The sequence below is a fragment of the Pipistrellus kuhlii genome, unplaced genomic scaffold (genome assembly GCF_014108245.1).
Source record: "Pipistrellus kuhlii isolate mPipKuh1 unplaced genomic scaffold, mPipKuh1.p scaffold_m20_p_30, whole genome shotgun sequence".
NCBI classification, from domain to species: domain Eukaryota; kingdom Metazoa; phylum Chordata; class Mammalia; order Chiroptera; family Vespertilionidae; genus Pipistrellus; species Pipistrellus kuhlii.
The window spans coordinates 5,676,749-5,691,740 of record NW_023425530.1 but is presented as its reverse complement, the minus strand read 5'-3'; the positions used below and the strand labels follow the sequence as shown (position 1 = coordinate 5,691,740).

The 14,992-nt window shown below is 44.4% G+C and overlaps 1 protein-coding gene across 2 annotated transcripts in view; it reads left to right on the top strand.

Annotated features, from left to right (window-relative positions):
* LOC123651007 (zinc finger protein 709-like) overlaps positions 1-14,313 on the top strand; it is a 35,375-nt gene extending 21,062 nt beyond the window's left edge. The window contains exons 1-4 of one of the 2 annotated variants that reach the window (XM_036459740.2): positions 1,449-1,733; positions 4,500-4,626; positions 10,731-10,803; positions 12,515-14,313. In XM_036459740.2, the coding sequence (XP_036315633.1) occupies positions 1,731-1,733; positions 4,500-4,626; positions 10,731-10,803; positions 12,515-13,997 (1,686 nt within the window). In that variant the 5' untranslated portion in view covers positions 1,449-1,730 and the 3' untranslated portion in view covers positions 13,998-14,313. Of the gene's footprint in view, positions 1-1,448; positions 1,734-4,499; positions 4,627-10,730; positions 10,804-12,514 lie in introns of those variants that run through there. The other variant, XM_036459741.2, reaches the window with a different exon arrangement.
* Positions 14,314-14,992: the final 679 nt, after the last annotated feature.

The following is a 14,992-nucleotide window of genomic DNA, read 5'->3' as shown; positions in this document are numbered from 1 at the left end:
CAGTTACTTACAAAGAGGAAGAGAGAGTAAAAGATAGTCAGTAGGTAGCCAACTGAGTCCACCCCCTACCCTCACCACCGTAGGTAAGTACGTCGGCTGTGGCTGCTCCTACCTCTACTGCAACACAGAACCTGCCCTGGGGGTTAAGGAGACAACACCATGGCACCCTGTGGCACAGCCAACAGATTAGTTCAAACCTGATTTCAGCTTAGGACCTTGAACCCTATAATGTAGCAACCAGTTATGGAGGAAAGGCTTCTAAACCTGACAGTGCAGCCAAAACTGGTTTGGCTCAGTGGATAGAGCATCGGCCTGCAGATCCAAGGGTCCCAGGTTCGATTCCGGTCAAGGGCATGTACTGGGGTTGCGGGGACATCCCCAGTGGGGGGTGTGCAGGAGGCAGCTGGTCAATAAAATATATTAAAAATAAAATAAAATAAACCGGACAGTGCTGGTTAGAGGCTCTCTGTAAGAAAAAAAATGACCAATGCTGGCATACATTGTTTATTTGTACTGCTTTATTGGGCTTTGCTTTATTGCACTTTGCAAATGTTGCATTTTTTACAAACTGAAGACCTTCCACCAGCACAAAGATCACAACTCACTCTACTGCTATACTCACTTCCAGGGTGATGGTTTGGAACCAAACCTGTGATATCTCTGAGGTATGCCTGCACTGGCAAAGAGAGAGCACACCCTTTCCTGAAGTAGAGCAGATCTTCAAGTAATGTGGTTTTATTCAAGGTCATTTTGCTATAAAGTTGATGAAGGGAAAAGTGAGACAAAGCAGCGAGCCTCATGGGCACTGGCTCACACCCCTGGAGGAGCCCGATGCTGGGTCACTCCGCTCTTTGCTCTTTCCTGAGTGGGAGGAGTCGCAGGCCCAGCAAGGAGTCTCTCTTGGCAGCGAGGCGTGCTGCCTTGGAAACGAGGTGATGTGGGTAAAATGAAACTGTTCATTCTTAATGCCTACAGTGTGTCTGTGCTCAGTTAATTTGCTCAGAGGTGTGCTGCCTCTGTGTCAGTTTTTGTTTTTTTAAATCGCTCAAATCGCCCCTTGCTTTCCCAGTTTATGAACTCTGTTACCAGGAGGGTTTGAATGGGGTTCCTTAAACAGATTTGCGGTGGTTGCTTTGCCTCTTAGGTTTCCCACCCGCTGGCATCGGGGGCCTGGTCTAGGACTGTGGGCTTCAAACATCCCTCCAGAGCCCAGCGCCCCTGACACCACAGGATTCTTGAAAGCACCAGGTGAGGGGGTGCGTGTGAGGGGCAGAAGGGCCGGCCTGTCCCCTCCGGAAATGGCCACATACCAAAATGGACCCAGACTGATCTTTATCTATGGCGAGGTCATTTTTTAAGAGAAAGTGAAGAAGCGTCCTAGTTCCCTGAACGGCCTTCTGCTGGAAAGGGCAGACTGTGTGTGGCCCACTGCCATTGGCTCATAGACCTCGGCCTGCTGTCACTCAGTCGTGACGGGGCGGGGCCTTGCCACTGTCCAATCAGAAGAGTCCTCGGTAGCCTTTGTGGGCGGGGCGCTTTGTGAAGCGGGAGCGCTGCGCGTTTGGGGGGACTGAGCTCGCCCGTCGCTCCCAGCCCCGCCGCGCCGCGGGCCGCCCCCGGCTCCCATCTCCCCCCGAAGGCCCGAGGGCTGGAACGTCCCCCGGGGTGGCGGCCGGCGCCCGCCGGAGGGAGTCGGAAGGTGGAAGGCAGGGAGCCCCGAAACCCGAGAAATGGTGAGTGGGCGGGGCGGGTGTCAGGAGCCCGGGCTGAGGAGCCGGTCGGCACCACCTGAGGGGGGACAGCGCCCCCCCGAGGTCCCTTCGGAGCCCGCGGGCCCGGACCCGAGCGGCGGGGACTGCGGTCCGCTCGGGGCCGCGGCGGCAGCCCGCACCGGCGCGCCTCCCACCACCGCGCGCGGTCGCCTCCCCTGCACGGCGCGGTGACACGGGACGGCCAGCAGGGGGCGATCGTGGCTCAGCGCCCGGGGTTCTGCGTGGCGGAGAGTGGTGTGTGTCCCCTTCCTCTTTCTCCCGGGGGACTTGTCTGCCTGCCCCTCACCTTCCAAATGTTTGGGGACCTCAGATCCACCACCCTGTTTCCTCAGCCTGACTCCTGCGAGGGCTGGCAGAAACCCTACATTTAACCCCAGATTACCTACAACCCCACCCCCATCCTGTCCAGCCCCCCATTCCAGAGGTCATCTTACCCCCCAGCTCACGGACTTTTATTTATTTTTTATTTTAAAAAACATATTTTATTAATTTTTTACAGAGAGGAAGAGAGAGGGATAAAGAGTTAGAAACAAGGATCAGCTGCCTCTGGCACACCCCCCAATGGGGATGTGCCCACAACCAAGGTACATGCCCTTGACCGGAATCGAACCCGGGACCTTTCAGTCCGCAGGCCGGCGCTCCATCCACTGAGCCAAACCGGCCTCGGCTCACGGCCTTTTAGTAACTAGTTGTCTTCCGCGGTGCATTTCACCAGTCGCCATATGTTATCATTCACCCCCTGAGCCCTGAGCGGCTGTCCTCGGGAGTTTATTTTTGTGTATATTTTACAGGTCAGGAAAGTAGGGAATAATCATATGAAATCCCCTTTCCCGAGGGAACAGACATTCTATGGGAAGCCCCTTGGGGGATTGTCCCGGGAAGCTCCTGGGTGCGGCTGCTTTAGCGCAGTTCCAGGTCAGTCCTGCCCCTCCCTAGGTTTGTCACTTTGAAAAAAATGTATTCACTTGAAACAGTTTTTCAATAAATGAAACATTTTTTAAATCACTAGAGGTTGGGATACAGTAAACGTATTTACAAAGAGGCAATAAAGCCGAAACTGGTGTGGCTCAGTGTATAGAGCTTCAGCCTGTGCACTCAAGGGTCCCAGGTTTGATTCCGGTCAAGGGCATGTACCTTGGTCATGGGCACATCCCAGTAGGGGGTGTGCAGGAGGCAGCTCATCGATGTTTCTCTCTCATTGATGTTTCTAACTCTATTCCTCTCCCCTCCTCTCTGTAAAAAATCAATTATATATATATATATATATATCTATATATATATATATATATATATATATATTTTTTTTTTTTTTTTTTTTTTTTTAAGTGTAGGCCAGGTTAATGGAGACTCAGATATGGCTCCTGTCAGCACTGCGGGGAAGTCTCATCAAAGAAACAATAACCTCTGCCAGTACTTCCGTCTGGGAGAAAGCTGCCCTTCCCCAGCCCTGGCCCTGATCCAGACAATTCATTTCATGCCAGTATGTCCCTGTCATCTTTCGAGCTGCCGCCCCGAGCTCAGAGGAGTAAGTGTGTATAAGTCCAAGCACCAGGTCTTTAAGAGGAATACCTGGGACTGCAGCCACACTCCATCTCAGCCACAGTGCCAGCTGGTTTTCATGGCCAGAAATGTTAGGGACTCCTCTTCCCGGCACCGGAATCCTGGGCTGGGGGTCTCGTGTGGCACTAGACCCTTTCACTCGCCAGGGCAGATCTCTGCCGCCGAGATATTCCTCCCGGTTTTAACCACAGTGTGTGTGTGGGACCAGCCATTCCACGTCTCCACTCCTACCATCTGGGCATGGCTTCTTCTGTATATCCTTAGTTGTAGGACTTCTGTACAGGTAGATATCAGGTGGTTCTAAATGATGGATGTTCTATAGCTTGTTACAGAAAACCAGAGAAGAACCAAGCAACACTTAGAGAGATGAAGTTACATTTATTACGTGTGGGTCCAGAGGAAAATGTCTCTTAAATTCTGGGTCCCAACATGGAGGAACTCTCCCTATTTATGTTTTACCTTTTTTTTCTTTTTTTTTTCTTTTTTAATATTTTATTGATTTTTCACAGAGAGGAACAGAGAGGGATAGAGACTTAGAAACATCGATGGGAGAGAAACACCGATTAGCTGCCTCTTGCACACCCCCTACTGGGGAACGTGCCCGCAACCAAGGTACACGCCCTTGACCGGAATCGAACCTGGGACATTCGTTCTATCCACTGAGCCAAACTTGGCTCGGCTTTACCTTTTTTTAATCTCCCAAATATGGGGTGTTTTCGGCCCCCGTGGCAAGTTCTTAAGAGCCACTATGTCTAGGGCCTTGAGACCTCAACCGAAGGCTTGGCCTGGTGCCAGCACCGATAACTTCATCCAGGGAAGGTTTCATGGCCTCTCTGAAGTGGGAGTTGTCTTATTTTCCTTATTATTTAAGCAAGCAAGCATCTACAGAAGCCAAATAGCAGGGTTAAAATTTCAAACAGCAATTTTTATATAAGATGGATGCTTCAAGTTCAGTTGTAATTTTGTGTAAGGGATGCAAGTACTGCATAATGCTGTTAAATTTATGAGGAAATAGGTGTGGACAGAGTGTTTGTTTCTGATGACCAAGACATAAAATAAATGCTGAGAAACCACAGAATCCTGTGTAACTCTTCTATAAATTGAGTGTGAATGCCCAGTGCTGTCAGATTGACACATCCTACTATATAGATATTTGCAATGTTTTAGGACTCAGTGACCTTTGAGGATGTGGCTGTGAACTTCACCCGGGAGGAGTGGTCTTTACTGGATCCTTCACAGAAGAAATTCTGCAGAGATGTGATGAGGGAAACCTTCAGGAACCTGGCCTCCATAGGTAAGGATGACGACTTTGTTACTTAATTTGTCAATTAGAGATCAAGTATTTTTTTTTAATTGCTTTTGCTGCATCCCAGAAGTTGTGACATGTCATATTGTCATTCTCATTTGTCTCTATCTCATCTTTTATTCTTTGACACTGTCAGTTTTTTAGCAGCATGTTTAATCTCCACATATTTGTGAGATAGGTGTTTGTTTGGTTTTTTTTTTGCTTTCTTTTTGCAGTTGATCACTAATTTTAAAAAATTGCGATTGTAGAATATATTGGTATGAGTTCAGTCTTCTTTTTTTTTTTTTTTTTTTAAGATTTTGTATTGGTTTTTAGAGAGAGAGAAAGGGGCAAGGAGATAAACATTGATGTGGAAGTGAAATATCAATTGTCTGCCTCCTGCCCACCCCACACTGGGGATAGAGCCAAAACTTGAGCATTTCCTTGAACCGGGAATTGAACCAGCAACCTTTCCATGCATGGTACAATGCCTAACCAACTGAGCCACATCGAGTAGGATAAGTTTAATCTTCTTAAGTTTGTTAAGGCTAGTTTTGTGACCCAACATATGGTCTGTCCTTGAGATTCTTCCATATGCACTGGAGAAGAATGTATAATCTGATGCCCTGGGATGAAAGACACTGTAAATGTCAATTATATCCATTTCATCTAATGTGTCATTTAAGGCTGATATTTCTTTATTGATTTACTGTGTGGGTGATCTACCTATAATTTTTATTGAATTCAAGGAGAAACATCAATGATGAGAGATAATCGTTGATTGACTGCCTCCTGCATGCCCCCTACTGAGGATTGAACCCACAACCCAGGCATATGCCCTGACCTCCTGTTCATAAGTCAGCACTCAACCACTGAGCCACACGGGTCAGGCTATAATTCTGTGTTTAGTTTCTCCCTTTAGTTCTCTTAGGAGTTACTTTATATTTTGGTGCTCCCTGATTGGGTGCATATACATCGAGTGGCCAGATTATTATGGTCTCTGAACAAATAGTAATCTGGCCACTCAGTGTATGTCCTATATAATAAAAGGCTAATATGGAAATTGTCCCCTCAACCAGGAGTTTGAGCAGCAGACAGGCCAGTCAACTGCCCATGTTCCCTCCCCCTGGCCAGGTTGGCCGGATCCCACCCATGCATTAATTCATGCATCAGGCCTCTAAAATATATATATATTAATATATAGCCCTAGCTGGTTTGGCTCAGTGGATATAGCATCAGCCTGAGGACTGAGGGTGTCCCGAGTTTGATTCTGGCCAAGGGTACATGCCCAGGTTTCGGGCTCAATGCCCAGTAGGGGGCATGCAAGAGGCAGCCAATCAATGATTCTCTCTCATCATTGATGTTTCTCTTTCTCTCTCTCCCTCTTCCTTCCTCTCTAAAATTAGTAAAATATATTTTTTAAAAATTAAAATAAAATAAATAAAACACACACACACACACACACACACACTGAGTGGTCAGACCAGATTATTATGCATTCAGAGATCATAATAATCTGGCCACTCGGTGTATATAGAAAAATATTATATCTTCTCTTTTAAATTTTCACTTATTATTTTTATTTTTTTATCTATGATATTTTCTTCATTGATTTCTAGAGAGAGTGGAAGGGAGGGAGGAAGCGAGGAGAAAAACATGGACATGAGAGAGAGACGTTAGTTGGTTGTCTCCTGCATGCACCCCTATTGGAGCTGGGGAACCTGCATCCAAGGTAGGTGCCCTTGACCAGGAATTGAACCCACAACCCTTGAGCCTACAAGCTGGTGCCCTAACCACTTAGCAAAACCAGCCAGAGCAAGGAGTGTTATATCTTCCTGAGGTAGTTTCCCCTTTCTATATATATAAAAGGCTAAGCGACTGTTTGCCCGGCTGACTGGCCAGTATATATGACGTGCACTGACCACCAGAGGGCAGACATTCAAACACAGGCGCTGCCAAGCGGTGGTTCTCTGGGTGACACACGCCAGAACCAGAGAGAAGGGAGCCTGATTCCTCACGGGGCGGGGCCACACGATTTGGCCGTGGGTTACCGAATCTGGTTTGCTGCCGAGCTGCGGTTCTTCTAATTAATTTATAAAATGTCCATCTTTGTCACTCATTTCCTTTCTTTTTTTCTTTTTTTTTTATAATATGTTTTATTTTTTTTACAGAGAGGAGGAGAAAGGGATAGAGAGCTAGAAACGTCAATGAGAGAGAAACATCGACCAGCTGCCTCTTGCACACCCCCTACTGGGGATGTGCCCACAACCAAGGTACATGCCCTTGACCGGAATCGAACCTGGGACCTTTCAGTCCGCAGACTGACACTCTACCACTGAGCCAAACCGGTTTCAGCTCATTTCCTTTCTTATCTTGAAATCTATTTTGTCAGATATAAGTATGGTTACATCTGCTTTTCTGTGGATGCCATTTGCTTAGAGAATCACTTTACACCCTTTTACTATGAGTCTATGTTTGTCTTTGCAGCTTAGATGTGTCTTCTAAAGGTAGCATGAGGTTGGGATTTGTTTTTTTGATCCTCTGCTACTCTTTGCATCTTTATCGGTGAGTTCAGCCCATTGACATGTAGGGCAGTTATTTAATGTCTGTGGTTTTCCTGGGGCCATTTTATCCTTTGTTTTCCGGTGGCTCTGTGCCTCCATGGGTTCCTTTTACTTTTCTAATCTTTATTGTTGAAAGTATTACATGTGTCCTCTTTTTCCATTGGTTCTTTTCCTTTGTGTTCCTGTTGTTTTTGTTTGGTGATATTTAATATTTTTTTCTCTGTTTCCTTTTTTTTTTCTTTCTGTTTAATAAATCTTTATTGTTCATATTATTACAAAAGTTCCTCATTTTTCCCCCTCCACCAGGTTCCCACCCCACCCTCTGCCCTTTCCCCACCCCCCATTGTCCTCATCCATAGGTGCACAGTTTATGTTCAGTCTCTTCCTACATCCTCCTCTCCCCCTTTCCCCAAGAATCGTCAGTCCACTCCCCTTCTATACCTCTGATTCTATTATATTCACCAGTTAATATTGTTCATAAGATTTTTTTTTAATTCCCTTGGTTTTTAGATTCACGTGTTGATAGTTACATATTTGTTATTCATAGTTTTTATCTTTATTTACTTTCTCTTCTAAAAGAACCCCCTTCAGCAATTCATATAATTCTGGTTTGGCTGTGATGAACTCCTTTAGCTTTTTTTTATTAGTGAAGCTCTTTATCTGGCCTTCAATTCTGAGTGATAGCTTTGCTGGGTAGATTATTTTTGGCTGTAGGTTCTTGCTATTCATTAACTTGAATATTTCTTGCCATTCTCGTCTAGCTTGCATGGTTTCTGTTGAGAAATCAGCTGACAATCCTATGGGTGCTCCTTTATAGGTAACTACCTGCTTTGCTCTTGCTGCTTTTAATATTCTCTCTTTGTCTTTTGCTCTTGGAATTTTAATTATGATTGTCTTGGTGTGGTCTTCTTTGGATTCCTTTTGTTTGGAGTTCTGTGTGCTTCCTGGACTTGTAAGTCTAATTCTTTCACCAGGTGGGGGAAGTTTTCTGTCACTATTTCTTTCAGTATGTTTCGATATCTTGCTCTCTCTCATCTTCTGGGACCCCCATAATTCTGATGTTGGTTCGCTTGAAGTTATCCCAGAGGTTTCTTAAATCATCTTCAACTTTCTGGATTCTCTTGACTTCTTGCTTGTGTGGAGGAGTATCTTCTGGCTCTTTATGTTCCAAATCTTTGACTTGATTCTTGTAATCTTCCATTTTGTTTTTAGGACTCTGTATAATATTTTTTATTTCAGACAATGTATTCTTTATTTCTTGTTGATCCCTTATTAGTTCTTGTTGATCCCTTATTAGTTTTTGTTGATCCCTAATTATTTCTTGTTGATCCCTTTTCATCTCCTCATAGGTCTTATCGACCTTTTCTAGGAGATTCTTAAAAAACCTTATAAGGGTGGTTTTGAACTCTATATCCAGTCTCTTCTTTTCCTCCATTTCTTTTGTTTGTGATCTAATTCCTTGTCTTGGCATTTTCACAGCTTCCCTGAGTTAGTAGGGTGGCTTTGTGTGCTAAGGTGTCCTATATGGTTCAGTGAGTTAGCCTCCCAGTTACCTGAGGTGGACAGTCTTGGTGTAGCCCTTTGTGGGATGGGTGGGCAGTCTTGTTGTTAAGCCTTGCTTGTTGTTGGTATCACTGGGAAGCGTTGATCTCCAAGCCAATTGGCTATGAGGATCAGAAGTGTCTCAGCTAGGAGGGTTTCTGTATTCTGCTTGGATGGGCGGAGTCTCGGGGTGGCACAGACAAGCTTTGTTGAATCGGCACAATTGGTTGTAGGCGCGCGCACCTCTTTGGTACAGGCGCAGACAAGCTTTAGATTCCTGTCTGCCCCTCCCTAGGAGAGTCCTATTGACAGCGAACGAGGAAGCTAGCCACTGGAAGGGCCTCTATGCTCTGCTTGGATGGGGCGTAGTCTCGGGTGGTGCAGACAAGCTTTATTCAGCCCCTCCCAACGAGGGCCTGGTTTCTGAGTCCCGCAGTAATGGCCGCTGGCTCTACACACCTCCGAGAGATCTCTGCCCACTGCCCGACAGTCTGGCCTCTCCCTGTCTGGGGCCGTCTATCAGCGCAATAGGGTGGTTTTGTTTTCCTCCTTCACAGTTCCTGAGGTTCAGCGCGCCTTCTCTCTCCTTCCCAGATGGTAGAGCCTCCCCTCAGCCAGCCGTCTGGCGCTTCAGGGTGATGTTTACCCGTTTTTCAGTTCTAAATTCAAACTTATTGTGGTAGGCTGCATTCGAGTGTCTGCCCTATGCCGCCATCTTGGTTGTCTGTTCTGTTTCCTTTTTTTAAGTTAGGTGTCTCAGTTTTGTTTTTTGCTTTTTGGTGTGGTCACAATTAGGTTTATGTAAAAGATTCATACATATGAATCTTATGAATGCATCTAATTTCCATCCCCCTTTGCAAATTCAGACCTTAACCATATCCCTTTGTCACAAATTATCTCCATTTACTCTGTGAGTTCATTTCTGAATTGCAGTAGATATTGCCTTCTTTCTCTATTTTAATGTTATTACCTCCTCTAACCTTTATGTGGCATGTAAGTGTATAATTACCCTGTTCTAAAAAAAGGGTTATAAGCTGAAAGTGGTTTGGCTCAGTGGATAGAGCTTCAGCCTGCGGACTGAAAGGTCCCAGGTTCAATTCCAGTCAAAGGCACGTACCTTGGTTGCAGGCACATCCCCAGTGGGGTGTGTGTGTGTGGGGGTGTGTGTGCAGGAGGCAGCTTATCAATGTTTCTGACTCTCCCTCTCTGTAAGAAATCAATAAAAACTTTTTTTTTAAAGGGGGTTATAATATACTATTTCTGTGTGCCTGTTGGTGATCTTACTCATACTTTTATGACCTTTTGTTCTTTGTTTCAAGTATTATAACCCCTTGAGTATTTCCTATAACATGGATCTTCTTGTGGTTTATTCCCTGAGCTTCTGTAGGTCTCGAAAAGTCTTTATTTCTCCTTCATATCTAAAGGATAACTTTGCTGGATAAATTATTCTTGGCTGGTAATTTCTCTCTTTTGAAAAATTGCTGATTACCAGACAACCATGGCCATACTTCTATGCTATGCCCTTGCACAGGCCACTAACTTCGGCTGAAGCTAGTACTGCCCACTCCTGCAGGAGTGCTCATTATATCTCTCTGCCCCTCTCTGCTGAAGGTAATGTCTGTGGCCACCTGATTCCTCCCCTCTCTGGGCTGAAACCTGCAGTGAGCTTCAGGCTGTGAGCTCCAGGCTCTGTCTCTGGCATCATCACAGCTCTTCTTTCTTCCCACCTTTGTAGTTTGCTCTCACTTCCCACCTTCATATGTTTCATTGTTTGATCTCTCATATGTGTTTGTGCGTAGAGCAGGGAGTCCTTTATTGAATGATTGCTGTTCAAATTGTTGAAACTTTAAGGGGAGAAACCAAAGGGACCTCTCACACTGCCATTCTTCTGACCAAGCACATCAATGTTCCAAGACGTGGAAAAATGAATATATTAGTAAATAAACTAAGCATGGCCACAACTCATCATGAACTTAGAATCTAATAATTTTGAGTTGTGTTTTCTAGGTACTCATTTAGAGAAAAAATGGGAAGATCATAACATTGAATATCAGTGCAAAACCCAGGGGAGAAAACTACGGTGAGTCACTTGATAAACAGCAGTTTTACATAAGAATTCTAGTATGTCATATTTATTTTAATATTTTTATGTTTATTTATTTTTTTACTTTATTATATACTAGAGACCCAGTGCACAAAATTCGTGCACGGGGGGGTATGGGAGGTGGGAATGTCCCTCAGCCCAGCCTGCACCCTCTCCAGTCTGGGTCCCGGAGGGATGTCTGACTGCCCATTTAGACCGTTGGACATCCCTCTCACAATCCAGGACTGCTGGCTCCTAACTGCTTGCCTGCCTGCCTTCCTGATTGCCCCTAACCAGCCTGATCACCCCTTAACCACTCCCATGCCAGCCTGATTGATGTCTAACTGCTCCCCTGCCAACCTGTTTGCCCCCAACTTTCCTCCTCTGCCAGCCTGGTCATCCCAAACTGCCCTCCACTGTAGGCCTGGTCCCTCTCAACTGCCCTCCCTTGCAGGCCTAGTGCCTCCCAACTGCCCTCCCCTGCTGGCTATCTTGTGGTAGCCATCTTGTATCCACATGGGGGCAGCCATCTTTGACCACATGGGGGCAGCTATCCTTTGTGTTGGTGTGATGGTCAATCTTCATATTACTCTTTCATTAGATAGGATAGAAGCCTGGTGCATGGGTATGGGCCAGCTAGTTTGCCCTGAAGATTGTCCCGGATCAGTGTGGGGGTTCCCTTGGGGCATGGGGTGGCCTGGGCCAGGGGCCTGTGGTGGTTTTCAGGCCAGCCACACCCCCTGGCGACTTAAGTGGAGACCCTAGTATCTGAAATTTATTTATCTTCTACAATTGAAATTTTGTAGCCTAGAGCAGAGCCAAGCCTTCTGCTTGCTCCATGGTGGCAGCCATTTCTGTTGAAATTTATGTATCTTCTACAATTAAAACTTTGTAGCCTAGAGTGAAGGCTGAGCTGACCAGGGCTGCAGAAGTTTGGCTTCCTTCATTGTCCAGGGAAACTCTAGCCTCCTGCTCTTCCAGCTCAGTGGCTGTCGCCATTTCCATTGGAATGTATTTACTTTCTATAATTGAAACTTTGTACCCTTGAGTGGAGGCCTCGGCCAGCCAGGGTGTGTGGAAAGCTTGTCTTCCTCCATTGCCAGGGAAACCCAAGCCTCCCTCCTGCTCTCTGTGGCCACAGCCATCTTGGTAACTTGCATATTCGTTATGATTGGCTGGTGGAGGTGGCTTGTGTGCAGCAGAGTAATAGTTAATTTGCATATTACTCTTTTATTAGATAGGATCTTTATTGATTTCAGAGAGTAAGGGAGAGGGAGAGAGAGAAATAGAAACATCAATGATGAAAGAGTCACTGATTGGCTGCCACCTGCATGCCCCCTACTGGGAATTGAGCCCACAACTCGGACATGTGCCCTTGACTGGAATCAAACCTGGGATCCTTCAGTCCGCAGGCTGACACTATATCCACTGAGCCAAACCAGTTAGAGGTGTCATGGATTTTTAAAAACAAGCAAATAAAATAATTTCTACTTCAATTTATTTACCCTTAACCTCATATGTTAACATCACTGTTTTCATAATAACCGAGGTCTAGTCCTTTTACAGAGCGTTCAGTATATTGAAACAATTCAGAAAGGACAAAAAAACCTTCACTCTTGTTACGAATTATAAAAATGTAATCCAATACCCTCCTAAGAAATAGGAAATTAACAAAGAAATCACTAATAATGCTTCTCATTTTTTACAGAAGTTATATGGTAGAAAAACTCCATGAAAGCAAAGGAGGTAGTCAGTGTGGAGAAACCATCAGCCAAATTCCAAATCCTGATCCGAACAAGGGAACTGCTTCTGGAGGACAATCACTTAAATGTAGGGTGTGTGGAAAAGACTTCGTGCGTCATTCATCCCCGAATATACACATCAGATCTCACACTGGACATAAGCCTTATGAGTATCACAAATATGAAGATAAGCCATATAAATGTAAGGAATGTGGGAAAGCCTTCAATTACCACAAATCTGTTCACAGACATGAAAGGACTCACACTGGAGAGAAACCCTATGAATATAAGGAATGCGGGACATCCTTCATGTGGCTCCCAACCTTTCAAACACACATGATTACACACACTGGAGATGCTCCTTATAAATGTAAGGCATGCAGGAAAGCCTTTAGTTCTTCCACTTCATTTCGAGCACATGAAAGAATGCACACTGGAGAGAAACCCTATGAATGTGCACAGTGTGTTAAATCCCTGAGATCTCTCCTAGGTTTGCAAATACATGAACAAAACCACACTGGAGAGAAACCCTATGAATGTGAGCAATGCGGTAAAGCCCTCAGTTGTCCCAGTTCTTTTCGAAGTCATGAACGGACTCACGCTGCAGAGAAACAGTATGAATGTAAACAGTGTGACAAAACCTTCAGTTCTCCTCTAGGTTTTCGGATACACGAAAGAATTCACACTGGAAAAAAGCCTTATGAATGTAAAGAATGTGGTAAAGCTTTCGTTTCTCTCTCAAGCATTCGAACACACATGATAACACACACAGGAGAAGAACCTTTTAAGTGTAAAGAATGTGGGAAGGCATTTGTTTGTCCCAGTTCTTTTCGATCCCATGAAAGGACTCACACTGGAGAAAAGCCATATGAATGTACACAGTGTGGTAAAACCTTCAGTTGGCCCAGTTCCTTCCGAATACATGAAAGAACACACACTGGAGAGAAACCCTATGAATGTACAGAATGTGGGAAAACCTTCATCTATCGCACAACCTTTCAAGGACACATGAGAAAGCACACCGGAGAGAAACCCTACAAATGTAAAGAATGTGGGAATTCCTTCATTTCTTCCTCGAGTGTCCGAACACACATAATAATGCATACTGGAGATGGGCCTTACAAATGTGAGGTATGTGGGAAAGCCTTCAATTTTCCTAGTTCATTTAGGGTACATGAAAGAACTCACACTGGAGAGAAGCCCTATGAATGTAAAGAATGTGGTAGAGCCTTCAGTTGTTATACATCATTTCGAACACATGAAAATACTCATACTGGAGAGAAACCCTATGAATGTAAAGAATGTGGAAAAGCTTTCGTTTATCGTACTACCTTTCGAGGACACGTGAGAATGCACACTGGTGAGAAACCATACCAATGTAAAAAATGCGGAAAAGCCTTTAGTCGTCCCAGTTCCTTCAGAAGGCATGAAAGGTCTCATATTAAATAAAAACTTGAATTAAGAAATGTGGACAAAGACATCAGCTGGTCTTCATCCTTACATGTGAAAATTTTCACTGGAATGAAACCCTGTAAATATTAGTAATGTGAGAAAGTCTGATATAAATTAATCCATATATAATGTTCTGGAACACTATAATATGAAAGAATTGTTATAAGTGTATTGCTTTTATCAGTGCCTCATTTTTAAACTGGACCTCTGAAGTGTGGATATTTACTGCCCAAAAATGAACAGTGAGGTAATACTCTTCAAGCAACACTACATAGATTAATAGATGTTTCCTCCTTAAATCAGTTAACATTTTTCTTTTACTTTTTTTAAATTAATTTATTGATTAAGGTATCATATATTTGTCCTCAACCCCCCATTTCAATCCCCCACCCCCCACTCTCTTACCATTTTGAAGACTATTTGATCTATGGATAAATTGAAGTATATTTCTAATATACATGTAAGCTTAATTTTTATGTTTCCATTGTTTTGTAAATGAGCAATTAATAAATGCTATTTTGGTACTTGTTGGGGTTTACCTACTGGCCTCCTGGGCCAAGTACTGGATATTCCTTGCCCCATCTTTCTTATGAGAAAACTAGTCTCTTCTTTTTTTTTTTTGGCCAGAAGACCATTATTCCATTTTCTTTTTTTCTTTTTCTTTTTTTTAATATATTTTATTGATTTTTTAGAGAGGAAGAGAGAGGGCTATAGAGTTAGAAACATCGATGAGAGAGAATCATCGATCAGCTGCCTCTTGCACACCCCCTACTGGGGATGTGCCCGCAACCAAGTACATGCCCTTGACCGGAATCGAACCCAGGACCCTTCAGTCCGCAGGCCGACACTCTATCCACTGAGCCAAACTGATTTCGGCAAACTCATCTTGTTTAAAGGTCGATTGTATTTATATATTTTGCCCTTTGCTGTTTGTCATTCCTTCAGGCTAGGACTTTAAATAATAGACTTTCCATTAGGATGGATCTGTTGTT